Here is a 21864-nt window from a genome sequence, read left to right as displayed (position 1 = left end):
CTTCTAGCAGAAATAAAAATAAATATAGAGAGACTATGAGGAAAGCCCATTGGATGTAGTATAATGGAGTTTAGAGATATAGCATGGGAACAGGCCCGACCATTGAGTCCATTCTGACCATCGATCATCCATTCATACTAGCTCAATATTATCCTACTATCCCATCCACTCCCCACACACTCGAGGCCATTTACAGGGGCCAACTAACCTACAAACAAACCCACATGTTTTGGGGATGTGGGAGGAAACTGGAGCACCCAGAGGAAACCCACGCAGTCACGAGGAGAACATGCAGACTCCACACAGACAGCACCCCGAGATCACAATCGAACCCAGGTCTCTGGCGCTGGTGCTGGAGGAGTCGGTGATTCTTGGCAACCCTGGTTTCACCCACCTCAGCAAGGTGATGTTTCTTCTGGGCACCTCCCTCAGCTCGTTGAGTGAGGCCACCTTTCCAGCGAAGCAGTAATTGGGGTTGTAATCCGTCATGATGGTGGAAGTCCTGATCTTGCTCAGTTTGTACTCTGAGGTCTGCAGCTTCACCCTCACAGCCGCCAACCTGTTGTTCTTGTGATAGTAAACTGCCATGGGAACAAGAGAACAGTCAGTCAGGGGCTGACCTGCATTCCGGTATTGTACCAGACACACCAAGCAGCTTATAAAGACTGAGTGGACACAAAGTGCTGGAGTAACCCAATGGGCCAAGCAGCATCTGTAGAGAACATGGATAGGCGACATTTCGGGTTGGGACCCTTATTCAGAAGCAAGGGGTGGGGGAGGGGGGGAATGCTAGGAAAGAGGAGACTCTTGCCTCTCCTCATGTCTCCCACCTTTCTTCCCCCCTTCTCTGTAATCAGCCTAAACAAGGCTCCCAGCCTGAAACGTCACCTGTCTATCCTCTCCAGAGATGTTGCCTGACTTCGCTGAGCTACTCCAGCACCTTATGTCCTTTTGTGTGAAGCAGCATCTGCTGTTCCTTGTTTCTACAACTCAGGCAGGCCGACAGGTTGACACACCTTCATACAGGCGATGCATCGACAAGGACCGATCGGCACACTAAGCCGCGGTTGCAGTTTGCAAGGCCTGTGCAGCTGTTCCGAGCTTGCATCCACGTTAATGCCCGAGGGTTTCTGAATTACAGCAGTAACTCCAAAAATATTCGACTGGCTGGAAGCGATCTTGGCTGTCCCAAGGGTTGTAAAGGGTGGTGTGTACATTACAAATCCTTCCTTTTGTTCTCTCTTTCAACACGAACAACAACAGATCCCTGGATACTTAAGAGCTGTAATCTTGAGAAACCTCTTCTTTATGAGGCCGGGCGGGAGGCAGAATGGTTGAACTCATCAGCTGTTCGGCGGAAGTGCCTTGCCACTGATCTAGAATATTCCAGGTTAATCCCACGTCGCCAACCAACATCGCAGGAGAAGGAAAACCCTGGGCAGACCGGCTATCATTACCTTGCAGCTTGTGGAGTCCTTGTATGTTGCATTCTCTTCACGACAAGCTGTGAACATACTTCTTCAAGAGTTCGTCTGAGTTTGTGAATAGCACTGTACAAATGCAAGCTTTTCTCCTCAATTCTTTTTCCAAATGTTCAGTATTAAAATGTTGAATTTTTGGGGGTAATCGACTATGATTCTGGCAAATGGATATCTCGATAAATAGAAACGGTTTTGAATGAGCAGGGAAAGGACAGTCGGAACCTCATTCCTGCCCCTCCCTTTCAATAAGGTCATAACTGATCATTTACCCATTCTTTTCTGCACTCAACCCATATCCTTCAATTACCTCAACATGCAAAAATCTATCTGATTTTATTTTGAATACCTGTCCAGCCCTGTAAGAGTAAACGTTGAGATCACGTCTCTTCCTCGAAATTCTTGAGAGTATAGGCTCAATTTAGTCAAACGTATTGTCTCTATTTAAAAAAATGTCATTTCCAATAGAAATCTATAAAATTTTTCTTATGAAACCTTTCAAACTAACGCTTCTTTGCTTCCACTTAATGTGGAAGCAACTCCACATAGGAGATATGGAAATGAATGCCAGACAGAGCACATTGGAAGGAACTGCAATGGTAGGAAACAGGAGAGAAACTCACTGCCTGCAATGCAGTCTTGGACTCGAGGCCATAGCCTCAGAATTAAAGGATTGTGGCAGTCCCTGGGTATCAGGCCACTCCTAGGGTCAGCCCCCTCGGCACTTGACGGACAGGCTTACGGGGTTAATACTCAGGCCGTTTGGGGGAGTGGTTCATCCCTGCGGTGGACTTCGTTGTGAGTGGAGGCTCACAACCAAATAAAGAACTTTCTAAACCTGCCTGGCGTCCAGCCTTTTTCTGGCCTCAGCCAGGCCACTACAGGATGTTCTTTTAGGAAGGAGATGAGGAGGGATTTCGTTAGTCCGAAGGTGGTGAATCTGCGGAATTCTTTGCAACAGAAGGCTGTGGACGCAAAGCCAGTGGATATATTTAAGGCAGAGATAGATAGATTCTTGATTCGTAAGGGTGTCAGAGGTTACGGGGAGAAGGCAGGAGAGTGGGGTTAGGAGCGAGAGATAGAGCAGCCACGATTGAATGGCAGAGTACACTTGATGGGCCGAATGGCCTAATTCAGCTCCTATTTCACATGATCTAATGCAAGGGATGCAACAGAAATTGGTGAGTTCTGAATTTTGAACGGCACAACGTTCCATTCTCCAGGTTATGGGGAGCATTTTAGACAGTAATTACCTCTGTGGTTTTTTATGATATAGAAGGAAGACATTCAGTTCATCAAGTCCATGCTGCCTCTCAGTGGATTCCATTCAGTCCCAACATCTATTCTCCCTTTTGTTGCCTGTCCATATCCCTGAGTTCTCCTGCCCCCCATCTTTGCCGTGGGAATTCACACTGGCCAATTAATAAGCAGGTCTTTGGGTTGTGAGAGAACTCGGATGATACTCCCAGTCACCAGGAGAACATGGCAACCCCATACAGACACCGCCCTAGTACAGAGAGACAGGCATCAAACACAATTGCCACACTTGGAATTGGGATGAAATATTGTAAGCATTGCTCGGTTGCTGGGTTCCACCACCATGTACAGTCTGAGTTAAGCAGAGAGTCCATCAGCCACTCCATCTCAGTCATGCCTCTGGGATATAATGACTTCTACAGTTTCTGAGTTCCTGTTAATGCTACACAGTCACCATTCGAGTTGCCTGAGTACTCAGTTAATTACTGTCCCATTCCCCACATACTTGTGGATTAACGATGTGTTCCATCATTGTTCCTGTCATTAATTAACTTCGTCGGTCCTGACCAGCTATCCCTGCTGAAAGTGACATGGACAAGGATTAATCGGAAAGTTCGGCTTGACTTGTCCGACGAGGAAGATTTCACAAGGAGGCAGTGAATAGAACTGCAACAGCCACTGAGGCACCTTTACCCCACCAGGGGACCCAGGTTTATTTAGTCTGATCACACGGAGACATTGGAACAGGCAAGGCCCATTCAGCCCCGACAGCAAATTCTTCGTTGAATCTAAATGGTGTCAACCGAAGTAACACATTTAGCTGTGTCAAATTTTGCAACTTTACTAAACACATTTTCTCCCTTTGCTTTCTCCAACCACACAAAAGAAGACAACGCATAAAGTAATAGAAACTTACAGCACAGAACTTGGCCATCTGGTCTATTGTGTCCACATTGACTAAAATTGGTGCGATTTGGATTGGTACCAATTCTGCTCTTACAGTGCACATTCAGGTCTATTTTAAGCGTGATGAGGGCAGGAGGTGAAGAAACAACTTGGTCCTCGCTGACTTGTACCTCAATTCCAATTACATGCCATTGATTCACGTAGCAGCAACATCCATTACCCAGACGCTGCAAATCTCCTACATTAGTCGGACCTCTTGGCTTCAGAGGAAGAATTTTACTATTGTACTGTTAAAAACTGCTGGCCAGTTTTGCTTTTGAATGGTTATAGTTTCAATCCTCTCACTCCTAGCTCCCTCGACAGATGATTCAGTTCCTCTATATACATTAGTGCATTAAAAAAAAAATGTAAATCACTTTAATGATTCCTTTCAATCACCTATTCCCCAGGGAATACAGGGCTAATTTATGCAGTCTGAACATGAAGCAAAACCAATGTCAGGTTAGAAACCTTCTGTATCCTCCGAGCACAAACCGCCTCTAAGCTTCCTTCTTTAAGGTTATAGACTGACATGAGATCTGAGCAACTGAAACCAAAGCTTATGCTACAAGATTCTGCCTGAGCTCCGAATGGTTCACTTTGGGATCCCGCCTGGCACTTTGCTCTCAGAATTGCTTACTCCATCACACTGCCTCAGCAAGACCTGCCAACTGTGTGGAGGCAACTGCAGAGCAACAGTGGGGACTCTGAAATTGGGTTAAACAAAACACTTTGTTCACTATTTGTTGTAGAATGGCAATATACATTACTTCTTTTACTTTACCAAAGACTCTCCTCCAAATAATGTGCTTGGCATCAGGTGTGTGACTGCACTCTAAAAATACTTCATTGCTTGAAAAATAACTTTGAGACATTCTAAAGCAGTGAAATACATTATATAAATTCATCCCTGAGGATGGTGGGTGCGTGGAACAAGCTGCCAGATGAGGCGTGTACAATTACAATGTTTCAAAATACATACAGTCGTAATACAGGAACATGCATAGGAAAGGTTTAGAGAGTTAAAGGCCATACACAGTCAAAAATGACTAACTTAGGAAAACACCTGGAGTTGGGTCAAATGGCCTTATTTCCAATTTGAATAAACTCAATGACTCTACCTGTGACTCTATAAATACATGCCATCCTTGTCTCTTCCTTTAGGAAATGGCCATAATATTCTCCTTATTCATTGATTTGCAGTCTTTTAAAGTTCTCTGTGTATAGATTCAGAAGTATAATGCTTTCTTATTCAGCATTATACAATTGAATATCTATTTTCTGTGAAGAGGAATATAGTATCATGCATTTCAGGATAAGCCTAGCAATTTGCCTCAGGACAGTGGTGGTGTGGTGGTTATGTTCCTGGATCAGTAATCCAGCAGGCCGAACAAACAACCCAGTAGACCCTGGTTCAAATCCCACCATTGCAGCAATAGAATTTAAATTCAGTTTTTATTTTGGAATTGGAAAAACAACACATACACAGCTTGTCTTAATAAAGAAAATGCAAGAATCCATCTGGTTCAATACAGAGCTTCGGGGGAAGAAATCTGCCCAACTTACCTGATCTGATCTGAAGGTAATTCTAGACTCACCAATGTGGTTGACTGTTATTTGCCCTTGGAAAATGCTCAGCAATTAAAGATAGGAAATAAATGCCAATTAAAGGCAGGAAATAAATGTTGGCCTCGCCAGTGAATCCCAGCTCTGAAAAATGAACATATTATCAAGAACTAGAAATGATCAGACCTCGGCTTTAACATAGAAACATAGAAAATAGGTGCAGGAGTCGGCCATTCGGCCCTTCGAGCCAGCACCACCATTCAATATGATCATGGCTGATCATCCAAAACCAGTACCCCATTCCGGCTTTTTCCCCATATCCCTTGATTCCCTTTGCCCGAAGAGCTAAATCTAGCTTGGGCTATAAAGGATGTCTTCACTGCCGGTCAAAAAACCTTCTTGAAGGGATGCAAAGGAAATTAGATTCTGGATTCTGTGTGAACCCATCCTAGGGCACATTCGGGATAACTAGGCGTTTGCAGCACAGTGCTAGAGTGGGAAACCTGCCAGACTGGGGCACTGAAATACACGTCGACTCTACACAGCACCCGACCATCTCCCCTCCATTCACTATCACAACCTGAACACCACAAACATGTCGCCCCACAATCACTTTAGCACCTGTCCTGCCATCTTCAACACCATGGCTGATATCCTGATTCCTACCTATTCATATTCCCCCTCTTCCCATCCAAACATCATTGCTGGAATCCCAAGTCCAACACTCCACTATCCTAAACATAATCGTCAGTTTCGCCTAATACCCCTCCCTATAACCAAGTAATTGACAATTTAGTTATTCCCAACTCCCTACCATCCAACCGAGTGGTCAGGCCCCAATGCCCACTTCACACCCTCTCCCAACGCCTTCCCTTTCCCCCTGCACATCGCCCTAGCCATTGCTTTTGGGCCTACAGACAATAACCATCCACTCCTGCTCTCTGGGCAGAGTTCCCAGTGTCACATGTTCAATGCCAATAACAAGTAACAACAATTCTGCTGTCCCTGACGTCCGAACAACTGAATTTTGCAGAGTGAGAGAGAGCAACATTGGTGCGTGCTGCCAAGCCCATTTATTAGCTGGCAAAAGAATTTTGAGCCAGACATTCCTATTTCCCCAATGTGGTTCCTTGGCACAGTGGTAATAGAGCAACAAAATGAACTAAACACTTTGATCATTGTGTTCCATGGTATCACCTTTTAATCTCCTCTTCTTCTGCAACCCTGGAGGAAGTCTGTAGACAATGTGTCTGTTCAAATTCCAGGAATCTCTCCCTGAACCTCTTTGCCTCTCTTCTCAATTTAGGCCCTCCTCCAAACATATTTTTTACCTGGGCTACTCTTTCCTTAAGTGGCTCTGGAGTACATATGGACCTGCTGAAAACCAGATCCCACCCCCCTCAATTGCCATCCTTTTCAAAACAGATGGCGTGTCTTACAATGCAGTGAGACATGGGAAAAGGCATTGGGCAGGGAAATATTTACTGTAATTGAGTGGAGAGATGTTTAGAATCGGCAAGCTCCAGCTACTCGGAATAGATTAGGTAAAGAGATAGTTGCAGTCATGGGGAAGGGGCATAATTATAGTCCCATGTTTATTGTAGTTAAACAGATGGTTATGGTCACTGAGTAGGGAGCTGGAAAAACGCTGTTTTTCTGCGTGTTTTCTCTTCTGAGTGAACAATACGCCTCAAAGCATTTACCATTACAAATATCTCTTGCTACATCGTTGATTCATTGAGTCTTCTTGCCACGGATTATATTTTAATTATCTGTGGCAGCACTGCACCATCTAATTAATGAAGAAAGCATCTGAATGTTCTGCTCATTTAGCTTTATGCATCTGGCATCTAAGTAGATTACATCAGAGAGTTTATTCTTGAAAGAATTGCACTGATGTTTAACCATGTTGCAAATTTGTGTAAGCCACCTTTTGTACATAATGTCAGTGAAATGTTATTAATTCATGCCCTTCCATCAAAGGGCAGCAGAGCTCCTGTCGTTATAAACAACCCAGACAAGTTTTTGAGATTGAAATATATTGAATTATATATAAGTTTATATATATATATATATATTTAATATATTTGTATTTTTTAATGTAATGGTTTTAATAGTTATACATTTTTAATATACTTGGATGTAAATAAGGGAGATATGACTACTAAGTTTGTGGATGACATGAAAGTTGGTAGTGTGTGGATAGCAAGACAGATTGTTTAAGGCTACAGCTAGGATACAGAGCAGATGGAAAGCCGGGCAGAGCATTGCAGATGGAATTTAATCCTGACAAGGGCAAGAAAATGAATTTTGCTAAGTCAAATAGGGCTGGGACATAGGCAGTAAATGGTAGAGTGCAAAAGAATGATGATGAACAGTTGGACCTTGGGGTGAAAGACCATCTATATACACTGCCTCAGAAGGCAGTGGAGGCCAATTATCATATCATATCATATCATTTATATACAGCCGGAAACAGGCCTTTTCGGCCCTCCAAGTCCGTGCCGCCCAGTGATCCCCGCACATTAACACTATCCTACACCCACTAAGGACAATTTTTTACATTTACCCAGCCAATTAACCTACATACCTGTACGTCTTTGAATTCTCTGAAGGCATTCAAGAGAGAGCTAGATGGAGCTCTTAAGGATAGCGGAGTCAGGGGTATGGGGAGAAGGCAGGAACGGGGTACTGATTGAGAATGATCAGCCATGATCACATTGAATGGTGGTGCTGGCTCGAAGGGCCGAATGGCCTCCTCCTGCACCTATTGTCTATTGTCTATTGTCTATTGTCTCAAACTCTCATTTGTTTGTTTGTTTGTTTGTTCCTGAACAACAGCCAAAACGGTACACGATAGCGCGGCAATTGTAGGTTCACCTTACTCACCGTTGTCCCTTTGGTGCCAATCGAAGAAGTTTCATTGAAATCGGTGTTATATTGTTAAACTTATTCACATTTTAAAGTTTAAATCTATCTCTTAGGGAGGGAGGGGGAGGGAGGGAGAGAGGGAGGGAGGGAGGGAGGGAGGGAGAGAGGGAGGGGAGGGAGAGAGGGAGGGGGAGGAAGGAGGGAAGGGGGAGGGGAAGGGGCAAGGGGAGGGGAGGGGGAGGGGAGGGGGAGGGAGGGGGGAGGGGAGGAGGGGGAAGGAGGGATAAGGGGGGTTGAGGGAGATGGAGTGGGGGGATGGGAGGGGGATGGGAGGGAGGTACGGAGTGAGGGGAGGAAGGGGGAGGAGGGAGGAGGGAGGGAGGGGGGAGGGGGAGAGGGGAGGGGGAGTGGGGGAGGAGAGGGTGCTGCACCAATGCAGGAGAGGTTTGGGCCCAATGGGTCCACTTGGTCTAGTAGTTCCCTAAAAATGGTGACACAGATAGATAAAGCAGTGAAGAGGGTACATGGCAAGCCGGCCTTTTACAGGTTGGAGCACAGAGTGTAGAAGTTGGGACTTTATATTTCAAGTTTACAAAACACTGGCTAGATCACACTTGGACTATTGCGTGCAGTTCTAGGTTACCATGCTATGGGAAGGATGTGGTTTTGCTGGAGAGAGTGGGGAGGAGACTTACAAGAACGTTGCTGAATTGGAGGACTCCCAGTTAGGGGGAGAGATAGGTTAGGCTGGGTGTGTGATCCCTGGGGTGAAGGAGGCTGAGGGGTGACATGAATGAAGTAGATACTGTACAATTATAAGAAACATAAACAGAGTAGATAGTCAGAATCGTTTCCCTGACAGTGGTATTAAAAACATGAAGGCAAAGGTTGAAAATGAGACGGAGGAATTTTAATGGGAATTTGATGAAAACACTTATTTTATACAGAGGACATGGTTGATAACTAGAACTCTCTACCAGAGCAGAAAATAGAGTTAGATGTAATCACTACGTTTTAAGAGACATTTATACAGACATTTATACAGAGTTGTGAATTTGTGGAATTCTCTGCAACAGAAGGCCAATTCACTGGAGGAATTTAAAAGAGAGTTAGATCGAGCTAGAGGAATCAAGGGATATGGGGAGAAGGCAACCATGATCACAATGAATGGCGGTGCTGGCTCAAAGGGCCAAATGGCCTCCTCCTGCACCTTTTTTCTATGTTTCTATGCGGACACTTAAAAAGGCATAGAAGAATAAGGACCTAGAATGGGCAAATGGGATTATAGTGGAAGGGCAAAATGATCAGCGTGGAAGAGGTGGGCTATAGGGAACATTTGTGCACAAGCCTGTGGCTCTATGACTTGGCATTTCTCCTTTCCTTTGCATCCTACTAAGGATGCTGGTGGCTTTTGAGGACTTTGGATAAATATCAACTCTTTGTGCCTGTAGGTGTATTGGCAAGTAAATCATTTGGCATACACTGGAATTTAGAAGGATGAGAGCAGATCTTATCGAAACGTATAAGATTATTAAGGGGTTGGACACGTTAGAGGCAGGAAACATGTTCCCAATGTTGGGGGAGTCCAGAACAAGGGGCCACAGTTTAAGAATAAGGGGTAGGCCATTTAGAACTGAGATGAGGAAAAACGTTTTCAGTCAGAGAGTTGTGAATCTGTGGAATTCTCTGCCTCAGAAGACAGTGGAGGCCAATTCCCTGAATGTATTCAAGAGAGAGCTATATAGAGCTCTTAAGGATAGCGGAGTCAGGGGGTATGGGGAGAAGGCAGGAACGGGGTACTGATTGAGAATGATCAGCCATGATCACATTGAATGGCGGTGCTGGCTCGAATGGCCGAATGGCCTCCTCCTGCACCTATTGTCTATTGTCTATTGGCACAGTTTGAGCCTAAATAACTTTTTAACTGAGCCTAAATAACTTTATAACTTGATTGGGACTTAGGAGTTACTGGCAAGGCTGATAGTTATTGTCCACCCTACCTGTCTTTGAGAGGTGGATGGTAAGGTACCTTCCTCTTGAACGGCTGAAGTTTGTGCATTGCAAGAATGCCTGCAGTTTTGTCAGGTAGCATATTCCAGGGCTCTGAGTAAGACACAGTGAAGAAACAGTGGTAACTGTTACAAATAACCTGGTTTGAAACTTGAAAGGTGGGTGGTCTTCTCATGGAACTGTTGCTTGTGTCCTAAATTACGGAGGTCACATTTGGGAGGTACAACCAGAGATGCCTTAGTGGGTTGCTGCACTGCGACATAAGCAGCAACGATGCACTGTGGAGGAAGGGGGATGTTACAGATTGGTACACAGGGTACTGATTAAGTGTACTATAATGTCCTGGGTGCTGAGATGTTGTTGGAACTGCACTCAATCAAGTACGTAGAGCCATCCAAGCAACGGAGACAGAGAGATGAAAGAATATTGAAACATTAAGCAAACTCCAACAATATCAGATCACCTCCAAATCCTTTGTAGCTAATTGAGCTTTTCTTCTGAAGTACAGTGAACTTTCTAAAGGAGGAAACCCATCAGCCGTTTTGAACATAGCAAGATCCCAAAGTTATCTTGAAATAGGTGATCAGGTAATCCTATAATGCAATTGGTTGAAGTATAATTTTGGGGTTAAACCCTGAAAGAATTCCCTTGCTTTTTAAAAACAGCCATGAGATCCATTACAGACACAAAAGGCTGGAGTAATTCAGCGGGACAGGCAGCATTTCTGGAGAAAAGAAATGGGTGATGCTTTGGGTTAAGACCATTCTTCAGACTGGAACGTCACCCATTTATTTTCTCCAGGGATGCTGCTTGTCCCGCTGAGTTACGCAAGCATGTTGTGTCTATCTTCGATGTCAAGCAGCATCTGCAGTTCCTTCCTACACATGAGATGCATTATCTATATACTAAAACTCTCATTTGTTTGTTTGTTTGTTCCTGAACTACAGAAAAACGATACATGATAGCGCAACAATTTTAGGCCCACCTTATTCACCGTCGTCCCTTTGGTGCTATTGGAAGAAGTTTCATTGAAATTGGTGTTATTCTCATTTTAAAGATTAAATCTATCTCCGGGGGGGGGGGGGGGGAGGGAGGGGGTGGAGGGAGGGGGGGAGGGAGGGGGTGGAGGGAGGGGGGGAGGGAGGATAAGGGGGTTGAGGGGGATGGAGTGTGGGGAGGGGAAGGGGGAGGGGGAGGGGGGGTGGAGGGAGGGGGAGGGAGGGGGAGGAGCGAAGGGGAGAGGGGGGTAGGGGAAGGGGGGTAGGGGAAGGGAGAAGGGGAGGGGTTGGAGGTGGGGGGGTGGAGGGAGGGAGGGGGTGGAGGGAGGGAGGGGGGAGGGAGGGGAGGGGGAGGGGGGGAGAGAGGGGAGTGGGGGAGGAGAGGGTGCTGCACCAATGCAGGAGAGGTTTGGTCCTAATGGGCCCACTTGGTCTAGTATCTACTAAAAAGGCAGACTTGAAGCCAACAATATATATTTTTAATATGGGTATTTACAAACGAGCAGCACTCCCTTAGTACTGCACTCAATTGTTAATGTCGGCAGAGGGACTTGAACCTAAATACCCTGACTGAGATGGTAACAAGGCTACAGAGGTGGCAGAATTACTATTGACCTACAGCTGCAGGTAGTAGGAAGCTGGTATATTCCAACACCCCAGGCTAGCAAGAGCAATTGTTACTCATTGATTCTTCAAAGACCAGCGATGAAACTTGGCGTGCAGGATTCATACTTTCCACTTGATCCAGAGAAGAGAACTCAAACAAACCTTTGCCTCTGCAAACGTCATTGGGATGTCCAAGAAGAGCACGTCCCTCATGCCCCACAACACGAACTGCTAGGGTTCGGAAAATGCCCAGGTGGGAGAAGTCAGCCGGAGCAAATGAAATCAGATAAATGCAGCAATTGTAACGAGAGAGTAAATGACAGCTTTGTTTGTGAAATCTTCTTACCTGCTCTCCATGGAGATCCTCTACCTAGGATTCCTAAGTGGATCACTCGACCAGATCCTCTACCACATCTCCCTAATGCTTCATCCTCTTAGAGCCAGACCCCACTTTAGCAGAACTATTTCCTGCTGCAATGGATCTGGACCTCCTTGCCTCCTAATTTCGGAAATTACTGAACAAGAATACGCTCTGCTGCCTGATATCATGTAATTACAATTCACAGGATCACTCTGGGATGCATTTTGGATACATCATAATGTGCATTTTATTTTGTTCATTTCTGCTTCTCAACAATTCTTCAATCCAGCAACTGTTCCGGGGAGCAATAACCCCAAGATATTTTGGCACAAAATCTTCTAAAGATCAAAACCAATTCAGAGAAATAGCAGGGAGAAAAAACATCTCATGGGCAAAGCCAGTAGAGCTGCTGCCTAACAGCTCCGGCAACCTGGGTTAGTTCCTGACTTCTAGTGCTGCCTATGTGGAATTGGCATGGTATCCCTGGGTTTCTGTGTTTTCCCCTGGGCGCTCCGATTTCCTCCCACATTCCAAATGCATTCCACATGTTGGTCGGATAATTGAATTACCCCTCCTGGAGGCAGATGCCTGGAGAATCAGGGGGGGAGTTGATAAACATGTCGGAGAGAATAGATACGGGGAAATATGTCGGGGAATGCAACTGACGGGAGTTTCGGTGAAACAACACAGACTTGATGAGCCGAATGGCCTCCTGCTTCGTAAGAGAATACGAAAAAATATATGGGTATATAATCATCTCTGGGAATGCTGGGCCAAGGCTAGGACAAGCTGGCTGGATGACCCTGGGATTGGGCAGTCCCGGGAATACTGGGATGCCTGGAATAAACCAGCTTTGCCAATACTGGAGCAAACTAGGAAAACTGTGACAACTATCCTGTGAATTCAGGGAGCCTTTTTCTAGTGAGCCTTTATTTGCCTCTTCTGGAAGACACAATGCACACTTGACAATGTATCACAGGCTCTGCAGAAATTCACTGCAGGTTAAAATTTCTAAAGCCAGCTGAATTAAGTTCAAATTTACAGATTGTGGAGCCATAGTTTAAACAGGCTAGAGAATTGGTATTGAACTATAAAGCAGCTCCTCTGGGAAAACTAGGGCAGGCAGGAGGGAAGCCATGTGACAATTACACTGTGAATTCTGTGACCCCCAACCTCATCTCTCAACTAAATTCATAACCCCAAAATACGTCCACTGTCTGCTGCAGTCCAGCTCACAGTTGGTCAGAGAAAATGGAAGAAAAATGAAACTCAGCTAAGACAGGAAACAAAAAACAAAATGAACCCAACTGAAGTTGACCCCACTTTAACAGCTACTGTATGTGAATACATCCAAAGACAGATTTACATTATGAATTTCACTCACTACACCGGTTTAAATTCAACATTTTCACTGCGATCTAAAGCATCAGGGCAAAGGGTTTAGGCTTAAACCGAAAGTTTAGAGCGTAACCTGTTGAACAGGCTTGTGATAACAGAACCAAAAATCTACCCACCTCATCAGGAACTGGGAAGCAAAGGCATTAAACTTAAAGTCTTGGCTGGAACTTGATTACTAGTCAATGAGTTATCAGTCCTTCCTTGAGAAATCACTGTGCATCATGGATATCCAAAGGAAGGTTTAGATGGTAGGAAAATGCCAGTTTTACCAATTTCATCACATTCTATTACATTTCTACCCACAGTTCAGAATTGACTTCACACATTTAGTCTTTCCTAAAGATTCACCTTAATTTCACAAATAGATCACTGAGGCACAGCTTAAGTAGTCTAATCTCAATCCACTTTTTAAAGGAAAACACAGTGTAATGCAATACGAGAGAGTCTAGAGATATGGAAGGGTAAGGTGTGAAAACGGCAGATCAAAGCAGACAATGCTATCTGCTCTGATATGTTGTTTTCACTCCTTACTCTTCCATATCTCTAGACTCCCTCTCCCCGACTCTCAGTCTGAAGAAGGGTCTTGACCTGAAACATCACCCATTTTTTTTCTCCAGGGATGCTGCCTGTCCTGCTGAATTACTCCAGCATTTTGTGATTATCTTCAGTGTAAACCAGCATCTGCAGTTCCTTCTTGCACCATGCAATACAAGATGGATTAAGAGCTGCTCTGATCAACTGACTGAAGCAATGATCAGATATATAGCAATAAGCTATAGAAATACTGACCCCAGGCAGGAACTTATGCCCATTATACAGTAAGCCACCTGCCTTCATGTGAAGCAGAGACTTAGTGGCGCGATCTTGTAGTTTTGACTTCAAGAGAAATGTGCCGAGAGAAAATTTGCTTTAGGGTTGGGGAGAGGAGGGATCAATGGGGTTGGTAATCCACTGCGAATCCTTATGCAGATCAGTATTTAATATGTATGCTGGAAATTGCTTCCATGGTAACATCTGAATTAGAAGGGCTTGGACTGAACTACAGGATTCCTCATAGCCAAATGGGCAGCCAGCACTCTACTGGAGGCTGAAATTGAAGTTGCAAGTTTACTGAGTAAATGCCTTCACTGCAAAATGGATAGAAAAATAAGCCAAGTGCAAGAGGCAGCGACACCATCACCAACCTTTTCCGACCTCCTGAAAGTCACCTTCCCATCTACGTCCCCTTAATCCTAATGGAATTTGATGTGGGTGCTTCTTGAAGTATGACGGCATGACTTAAAGCTGGAATTATATCCATTGTATGTTGACTCTAGACTCACTCCTTAAATTTCTGTTCATTCCTTGTCTGACTCACTGAAGCTGATAAATCCATTCTTGGCGCTTCCACTCCATCTGATAAAAGATGGCGCAATGTCCTGATTTTTGAATCCGACCCTCAACATGAACATTGGCCTTGCTAACAACAGTCAATTCCCAGACTTCACAAATTTAAGTGAAAAAAGGGAAGGAATAATTAAGCCAGTGGCCACTATGCAGGTGTAGGTATCCTGTCTCACACAAGAACTGGAAGGCTAGCTCTTTGGGCATTCAAAATAAAGAACCTGAAGCTTGTTTAAGATACAGTCAAGTGTTGATACGATACTTACCTGAATGTTGCATTTCGAGAAGCAGCAATGTTCAAGGTGAGGGTGGCTTGCACCTGACCCATTCCCTTCCCAAGCTGAAGCCTACACAACACATTTTCCACTCAACACAACTTAGTACTGGTACATTAGCACTTAAATAATTGCACCAGACACGAGGAGCATTTTCTAGTGAGCCTTTATTTGCCTCTTCTGGAAGACACAATGCACACTTGACAATGTATCACAGGCTCTGCAGAAATTCACTGCAGGTTAAATTTTTTAAAGCCAGCTGAATTAAGTTCAAATTTACAGATTGTGGAGCCATAGTTCAAACAGGCTAGAGAATTGGTATTGAACTATAAAGATTGTTACCTTGGTTAGAAATGTGAGGAATGGATCAGTCAAGATAAATAGTTAATTCAATGTAATCCTTTTTCATTGAGGAGGAAGGTGGAAGGTAGTTGTAGATGTTTGACAATAGTATTGATGCCAAAACAGCACCAATGTTATTAAAAGTAATATAAAGGACAAGGAGGACTATGGGAAAGTCACAGGCAGTGGTGATGATGTCAAGACTTGTACAAGGTGTGTACCACAGGGATCGGTGCTGGTTCACCACTGTCCATTATTTACATTAATAATGTGGATGTGAATGTAGGCGGAATGGTTACTAAGTTTGCTGATGACGTTAGCATTTGTGGTATGGCGGAGAGTGAAGAAGATTATCTACAAATACAAAAGAATCTTGATCAACTAAGTCAATGGCTTGAGGAATAGCAGATGAAGTTTAATTCAGATAAATGTGAGTTACAGTTTGGTAGGACAAACTAGAGCCAGACTTACGCAGTAAAAGGTAGTATCCTCGAGAGTGCTGTAGAAGAGTGAGACCTAGAGATTCAGGTACATAGTTCCTTGAAGGTGGCAACACAGGTGGACAGGGTGGTGAAGGTGACATTTGGCATGCTTGCCTTCATCGATCAGGGTATTGACTGCAGGAGTTGGGATGTCATGTTACAGCTGCACAAGACGTTGGTAAGGCCCACATTTAGGGTACACCTTTCAGTCCTGGTCCCTCTGATATATGAAGGATGCCATTAAACTGGAAAAGGGTGCAAAGACGATTTATGAGGATGTGACTGGGTCTGGAGGGTTTGAGCTACAAGAAGAGGAAGGATAAGCTGGGTCTTCTTTTCCTGGAGCATTGGAGGATGAGGTGTGACCTTATAGCGTTATGCAAAGTCATGAGGAACATAGCTAAGGTGAAAATTCACCATCTGTTCTCCATAGTAGGAAAGTAAAGCATTTGAAGGCATATGTTAAGATTTAAAAGAGCCCTGAGGGTGGGCTATACATGAAACGAGCTGCCAGGGGACGTAGTAGAGGCAAAAACAATTACAACATTTAAAAAACACCAAACCGGTACATTGATAGGAAAAGTTTGGGAATGCAAGTGGCACTACCTGGGTTAAGCAAATTGGTCAGTATTGACAAGGTGGGCCAAAGGGCCTGTGTCTGTGCTGTACAGCTCTATGCCTCTAACGCAGTTGTGATGATGTCAAAGACAATACAATGGTGATTATGCCGATATGCTTTCACATTATGGCTGTTAACACTCCATAATGGCAAATCAGAATAAAGCCATCAACTGAAGCAATAGAGACCAAAATGGTTCCTGCTTTGTGTTCAATCAGCCAGTCTCAGGTGGGGCACTGATACGTGGAGAACAATCAGTTATACAAGTTTATGCATATTCTCAATTTTTAAATGTAACCATTGAGGCGCATGATAAATAAATGTTAAGTTAGCACTTAATAATAAGAGACAAATGCAACGTGGAGGATCAGGTCAGAAATGAAGAATGTTAATTTTGATGATTTATCATAAGTGGAGACACTTTTCTTTGAGATTATACCATAATAGTAATTCCCATTCTATTTTATTATGTTGAATCTTATACAACAAGAGGCCATTCAGGCATGCAGACTACCACATCTGGGCTGGCTCATTGAAAGAACTTTTCATTTAGCTCCATCCTTTTGCTTCTTTTTTTCCGTTTAATTCATCAATTTCCCTTTTGACAGATGCGATGTTAGCAAATGCCTAATTAGCTCAGGAGCACTATAATGTGGAGTTACTGCACTCCAAGACTTGATCATATGACTTGATCAACCTTCAATGGGGCTCTGAGATATTAAACCAAGATCCCATAAAACCGTTCCTGTGGTTCACACTTAGCCTCAAGACATCTTAAATAATTACTTGAGGAATATTTGGAACGTGGAAAGGGTTAGGTTCTGCTCCATTCTTTTCTCTTAGATGTAAAATTAACCAATTTGTTCAGTCATTTCACTTATTGGCAATAGTATTGCACAGGAATAAAGTACAGCATCTAAAAATACCCAGAAACTCAGACTGTCTATGGATGGCTATGGAGGGCACATGGGTCTGGTTTCAATTACCACTTGCAATACCTTTATAATATATTAAAAGTTACTCACTACAAGGAGAACAACAACTTGCATTTTTAACGTGTTTTAAATCCCATAAAATGTTCCAAGGCACTTCACAGGAGCGAATTTACAGCGAAACATTGTGGAAATAGGACAGATGACCAAAAACCTCTGAGGTTTAAAGAGACATATGAAATGAGGATTAAAGGCACTGAAGGTGAAAAGGATTAAGGAGGAAATTTAGATTAGGACAAAGTAAACCAATGGCATGGCCAATAATAATGGAATGATTACATTTAGGGATGCCCAAAATGGAGGAGTATTGAGATTGTGGATACAGAGAAAAGGAGTAGAATGGAGGGAGTTGAACTCAGAGATCACTGTGGGACCAGCGTTAATCATCAAGCACTGGGTTGTTGTAGGAGTTGAACTGAGTTAGGATACAGGCACTGGAATTAGATGATCCTGAGTTTGAGCAACAAAGCAGATGGGAGGGTAGACACTAGATCATTGCAGCAGCCGAGAGGGAGCAGGGGCTGTGAGCTTGAGTTGCCAAGACAGGGCTGGAAATGGGGACCGCTTTGGAGGTGGAAAGGCAATTTGCTGATGGAGCAGATGTGCAACTAGTTGTTGAACCTGGCATTGACTGCACAATAGCAAGAGACATATATCCATCCATTGATAGCAAATGGAGTTTGTAAAACCATAGAAATCGAAGATTCATTGACAGTTTATGGCACAGGAGAAGGTATTCAGTCCATCTGGTCAAAAAAGTACTGTCCAACCCAATCCCACCTCTCTGCATGAGACCATTGGCCCTGCAGGTTACTACCCTTCAAGAGCATATCCAAGTACTGTTTAAATGAGTTGAAGGTTTCTACATTGATCTTCCTTTCAGGCAGAGTGTTCCAGACTGCAGCTGTCATTGTCCCTTTAATCCAACAATTCCTTTAAATCTATGCCCTTTAGTTTGTGTCCCTCCCCTCATGGGAAGAAAGCTCCTCCTATTTATTCTATCCAGGATGCTCGTAAATGCAAGTACCTCTATTTATTATCTCCTTATCCTCCTCGGTTGTATTATGTGAAGTGGAGCCAATGTTAAAGGCTTCAGTTTTCTCAACATATAACTGGAGAAAAAGTCAACTCAGCGATTTCTGAGTCTGACAAATCAAAGGACAGCCTGTATACACTGGAATTTAGATGGCCTTGTATACAATGGAATTTAGAAGGATGAGAGGGGATCTTATCGAAACATATAAGATTATTAAGGGATTGGACATGCTAGAGGCAGGAAACATGTTTCCAATGTTGGGCGAGTCCAGATCGAGGGGCCACAGTTTAAGAATAAGGGGTAGGCCATTTAGAACGGGGATGAGGGAAAACTTTTTCACTCAGAGTTGTAAATCTGTGGAACTCTCTGCCTCAGAAGGCAGTGGAGGCCAATTCTCTGGATGCTTTCAAGAGAGTTAGATAGAGCTCTTAATGATAGCGGAGTCAGGGGGTATGGGGAGAGGGCAAGAACGGGGTACTGATTGTGGATGATCAGCCATGATCACATTGAATGGCGGTGCTGACTTGAAAGGCCGAATGGCCTACTCCTACACCTATTGTCTATTGTTCATTAAGAGTGGCAGTGGTGAAGTAAAGTTGGATGTCATCAGCACACTTGTGGGAAACAAGGTGTTTCTGATTATATCACTGAACGGCAGCATGTAAATAGGAGGATAGTATAGGAGAGGGCAGGGCGGCCATTACTGGCGATTCTTTGCATACAAATAGGTAACTAGGAACAGAACCAAATTTGGTCCCCTGCAGCTGAGCAATGATTTGTTGGAGAGATCTGCATAGCCAACAGTGTCAAAGTTTGCAGATGGACCAAAAAGAATGGGGAAAGTTAAACAACTCTTGTCAGCCACAGTCATTGCCCACAAACATAACAATACATTTTTTTTAGAGGTACAGCACGGAAACAGACCCTTTGGCCCACTGAATCCGCGCTGACTAGAGATCCCCATACACTGGCACTATCCAACACACTAGGGGCAATTTATGATCTTTACCGAAGCCAATTAACGAACAAACGTGTATGTCTTTGGAGTGTGGGGGAAAACCAGAGCACCCTGGCAAAACCCATGTGGTCACGGGGAGAGCGTACAAACACTATTACAGACAGCACCCGTAGTCAGGTGCGAACCCTGGCCTCTGGCGCTGTAAGGCAGCAACTCTACCGCTGTACCACTTCCGCTGGGGTAGAATACAATTTTTCCTTCTCCACATCAATCCAGATAAGCTCACACTATATCTACACCCTTAAGTAATCAAAGAATCCAGTTAAGAATTTGTCACTTTGAACAAGTATGATCTTTGCATTTGTCAGTCAAGTAATAAGAAAGTTATGAAATTCAGACAGCTCTTTCAGGCCCAAATTCTGCTGACTCCCCCAGCGTTTAGCCTACCTACTTGGAGTTGTGTTAGAGGAGGTCTCGTTGTTCAGAATCCTTGTCTCTGACAAGTTTGCAACCAGCTTCTTTTAAATCAAGCTGATTTTGTCATTGGCCACAACTCTATGGCTGACTCAAATAGCAACTGATACACAGTAACACTAATGTGTGTACCAGAATGTTACATCACAGTTCACAGTTGATTTGAAATAAATCTACAAATAAACAAATTCAAATCAACTTAAGCTATTCTACACCAAAGCATCCCTTTCTGTATCCTATCTAATGTCACAGATCAAAGGATGCAGAGAATTGCCATCCTTGGGATAGACATAAGATGCTGGAGTAATTCAGCGGGACAGGCAGCATCTCTGGAGAGAAGGAATGGGTGACATTTCGGGTCGAAATCCTTCCTCAGGCTGAGAGTTGGGGGAAAAGGAAACGAGAGATATAGACGGGAATGTAGAGAGAGATATGGAACAAATGAATGAAAGATATGCAAAAAAGTAACCATTGCAAGAAAGATATGCAAAAAAACAAGCCATTGTTAGCTGTTTACTAGGTGAGAACAAGAAGCTGGTGTGACTTGGGTGGGGGAGGGATAGAGAGAGAGGGAATGCAGGGGTTACCTGAAGTTAGAGAAATCAATAGTCATACCACTGGGTTGTAGGCTGCCCAAGCGAAATATGAGATGCTGTTCCTCCAATTTGCATTTATCCTCACTCTGAAAACAGAGGAGACCGAGGACAGAAAGGTCAGTGTGGGAATGGGAAAGGGAATTCAAGTTTTTGGCAACTGGGAGATCGCGTAGGTCCTTCTCTCCAGAGATGTTGCCTGTCCTTCTGAGTTACTCCAGAATTTTGTGTCCATCTTTGGTTTAAACCAGCATCTGAAGTTCCTTCCTACACATGCAATCCTTGGGAACCTGTTCAGGAATTCTAGTAATGCTATGGTTGAGTGGGGAGAAAGGAGCGATGTATCGTTATCACTCACTTTGTGAATGGGTGAAGCCAATGGGCAGGAACTAGGGCGAAACATGAGATTAGTTCAGATGGACAAGGGCTGCGTGTGGTGGCTACAGAGTGGTGGAGCGATGGAAAGAGGTGAAATTCTCCAGCAGATCAGCAAGCGAGGCAAATGGAAACGCAATAGGGGGATCCAATCTGACCCTCATCTGGCGATCAGATGCACCACAAAGGTACTTGGTGATTCAGTAACCTAAAGCAATGATATAGAAAAGAAAGTGAAGATGAAACTGTGTTCTTCATGTTACATGACGCCTCAAGATATTTTGCACTGTTAGAGATATTTGAATTGTTGCCATTATTCTAAAGCAGAAAGGACTATGTTTAAACTGTACCCGCCATAGAGAAGAATACAATGGATTTCCTTGTGTGGGAGAAAGGCTAACTTTGCAACCTGAGACGACAGGCATCTTCAGTGTTACAAAAATCCAAGCATGAAGCCCAAACTGAAAAACGTTAGAATGGAGCATTGAACCCTCACCCAATAAACTGGGCCAAATATAGATTCTGTTGGAAGAAAGAGTCACAACTAAAACTGACACTTTTGTTAAGAGATAATGGGTACAATTAATCCAGAGCTCTGCTTCACAGCAATTCTTTGCACTGTGACAGCCATATTCAATGGGATACAAGAGCAAATACTTTGCAGCAACCATGTACTGAATTGAAGATGGACACAAAATGCTGGGGTAACTCAGCGGGATAGGCAGCATCTCTGGAGAGAAGGAATGGGTGACGTTTCGGGTTGAGGCCCTTCTTCAGACTATATTCTCTCCAGAGATGTTGTCTGTCCAGCTGGACCCGAAACTTCACCCATTCCTTCGCTCCAG

General features: G+C 43.9%; 1 protein-coding gene across 4 annotated transcripts in view; it reads right to left on the bottom strand.

The window, feature by feature from the left end:
* ltk (leukocyte receptor tyrosine kinase) overlaps window positions 1–21864 on the bottom strand; it is a 163124-nt gene that overhangs the window by 22540 nt on the left and 118720 nt on the right. For all 4 annotated transcript variants that reach the window (XM_078406216.1, XM_078406214.1, XM_078406217.1 and 1 more), the window contains one exon: window positions 395–581. In XM_078406216.1, the coding sequence (XP_078262342.1) occupies window positions 395–581 (187 nt within the window). The remainder of the gene's footprint in view (window positions 1–394; window positions 582–21864) is intronic.

Source organism: Rhinoraja longicauda, chromosome 10 (assembly GCF_053455715.1).
Source record: "Rhinoraja longicauda isolate Sanriku21f chromosome 10, sRhiLon1.1, whole genome shotgun sequence".
Taxonomy (NCBI): Eukaryota; Metazoa; Chordata; class Chondrichthyes; order Rajiformes; family Arhynchobatidae; genus Rhinoraja; species Rhinoraja longicauda.
The sequence above is the reverse complement of the archived record's forward strand: the minus strand, read 5'-3'. Positions and strand labels throughout refer to the sequence as shown.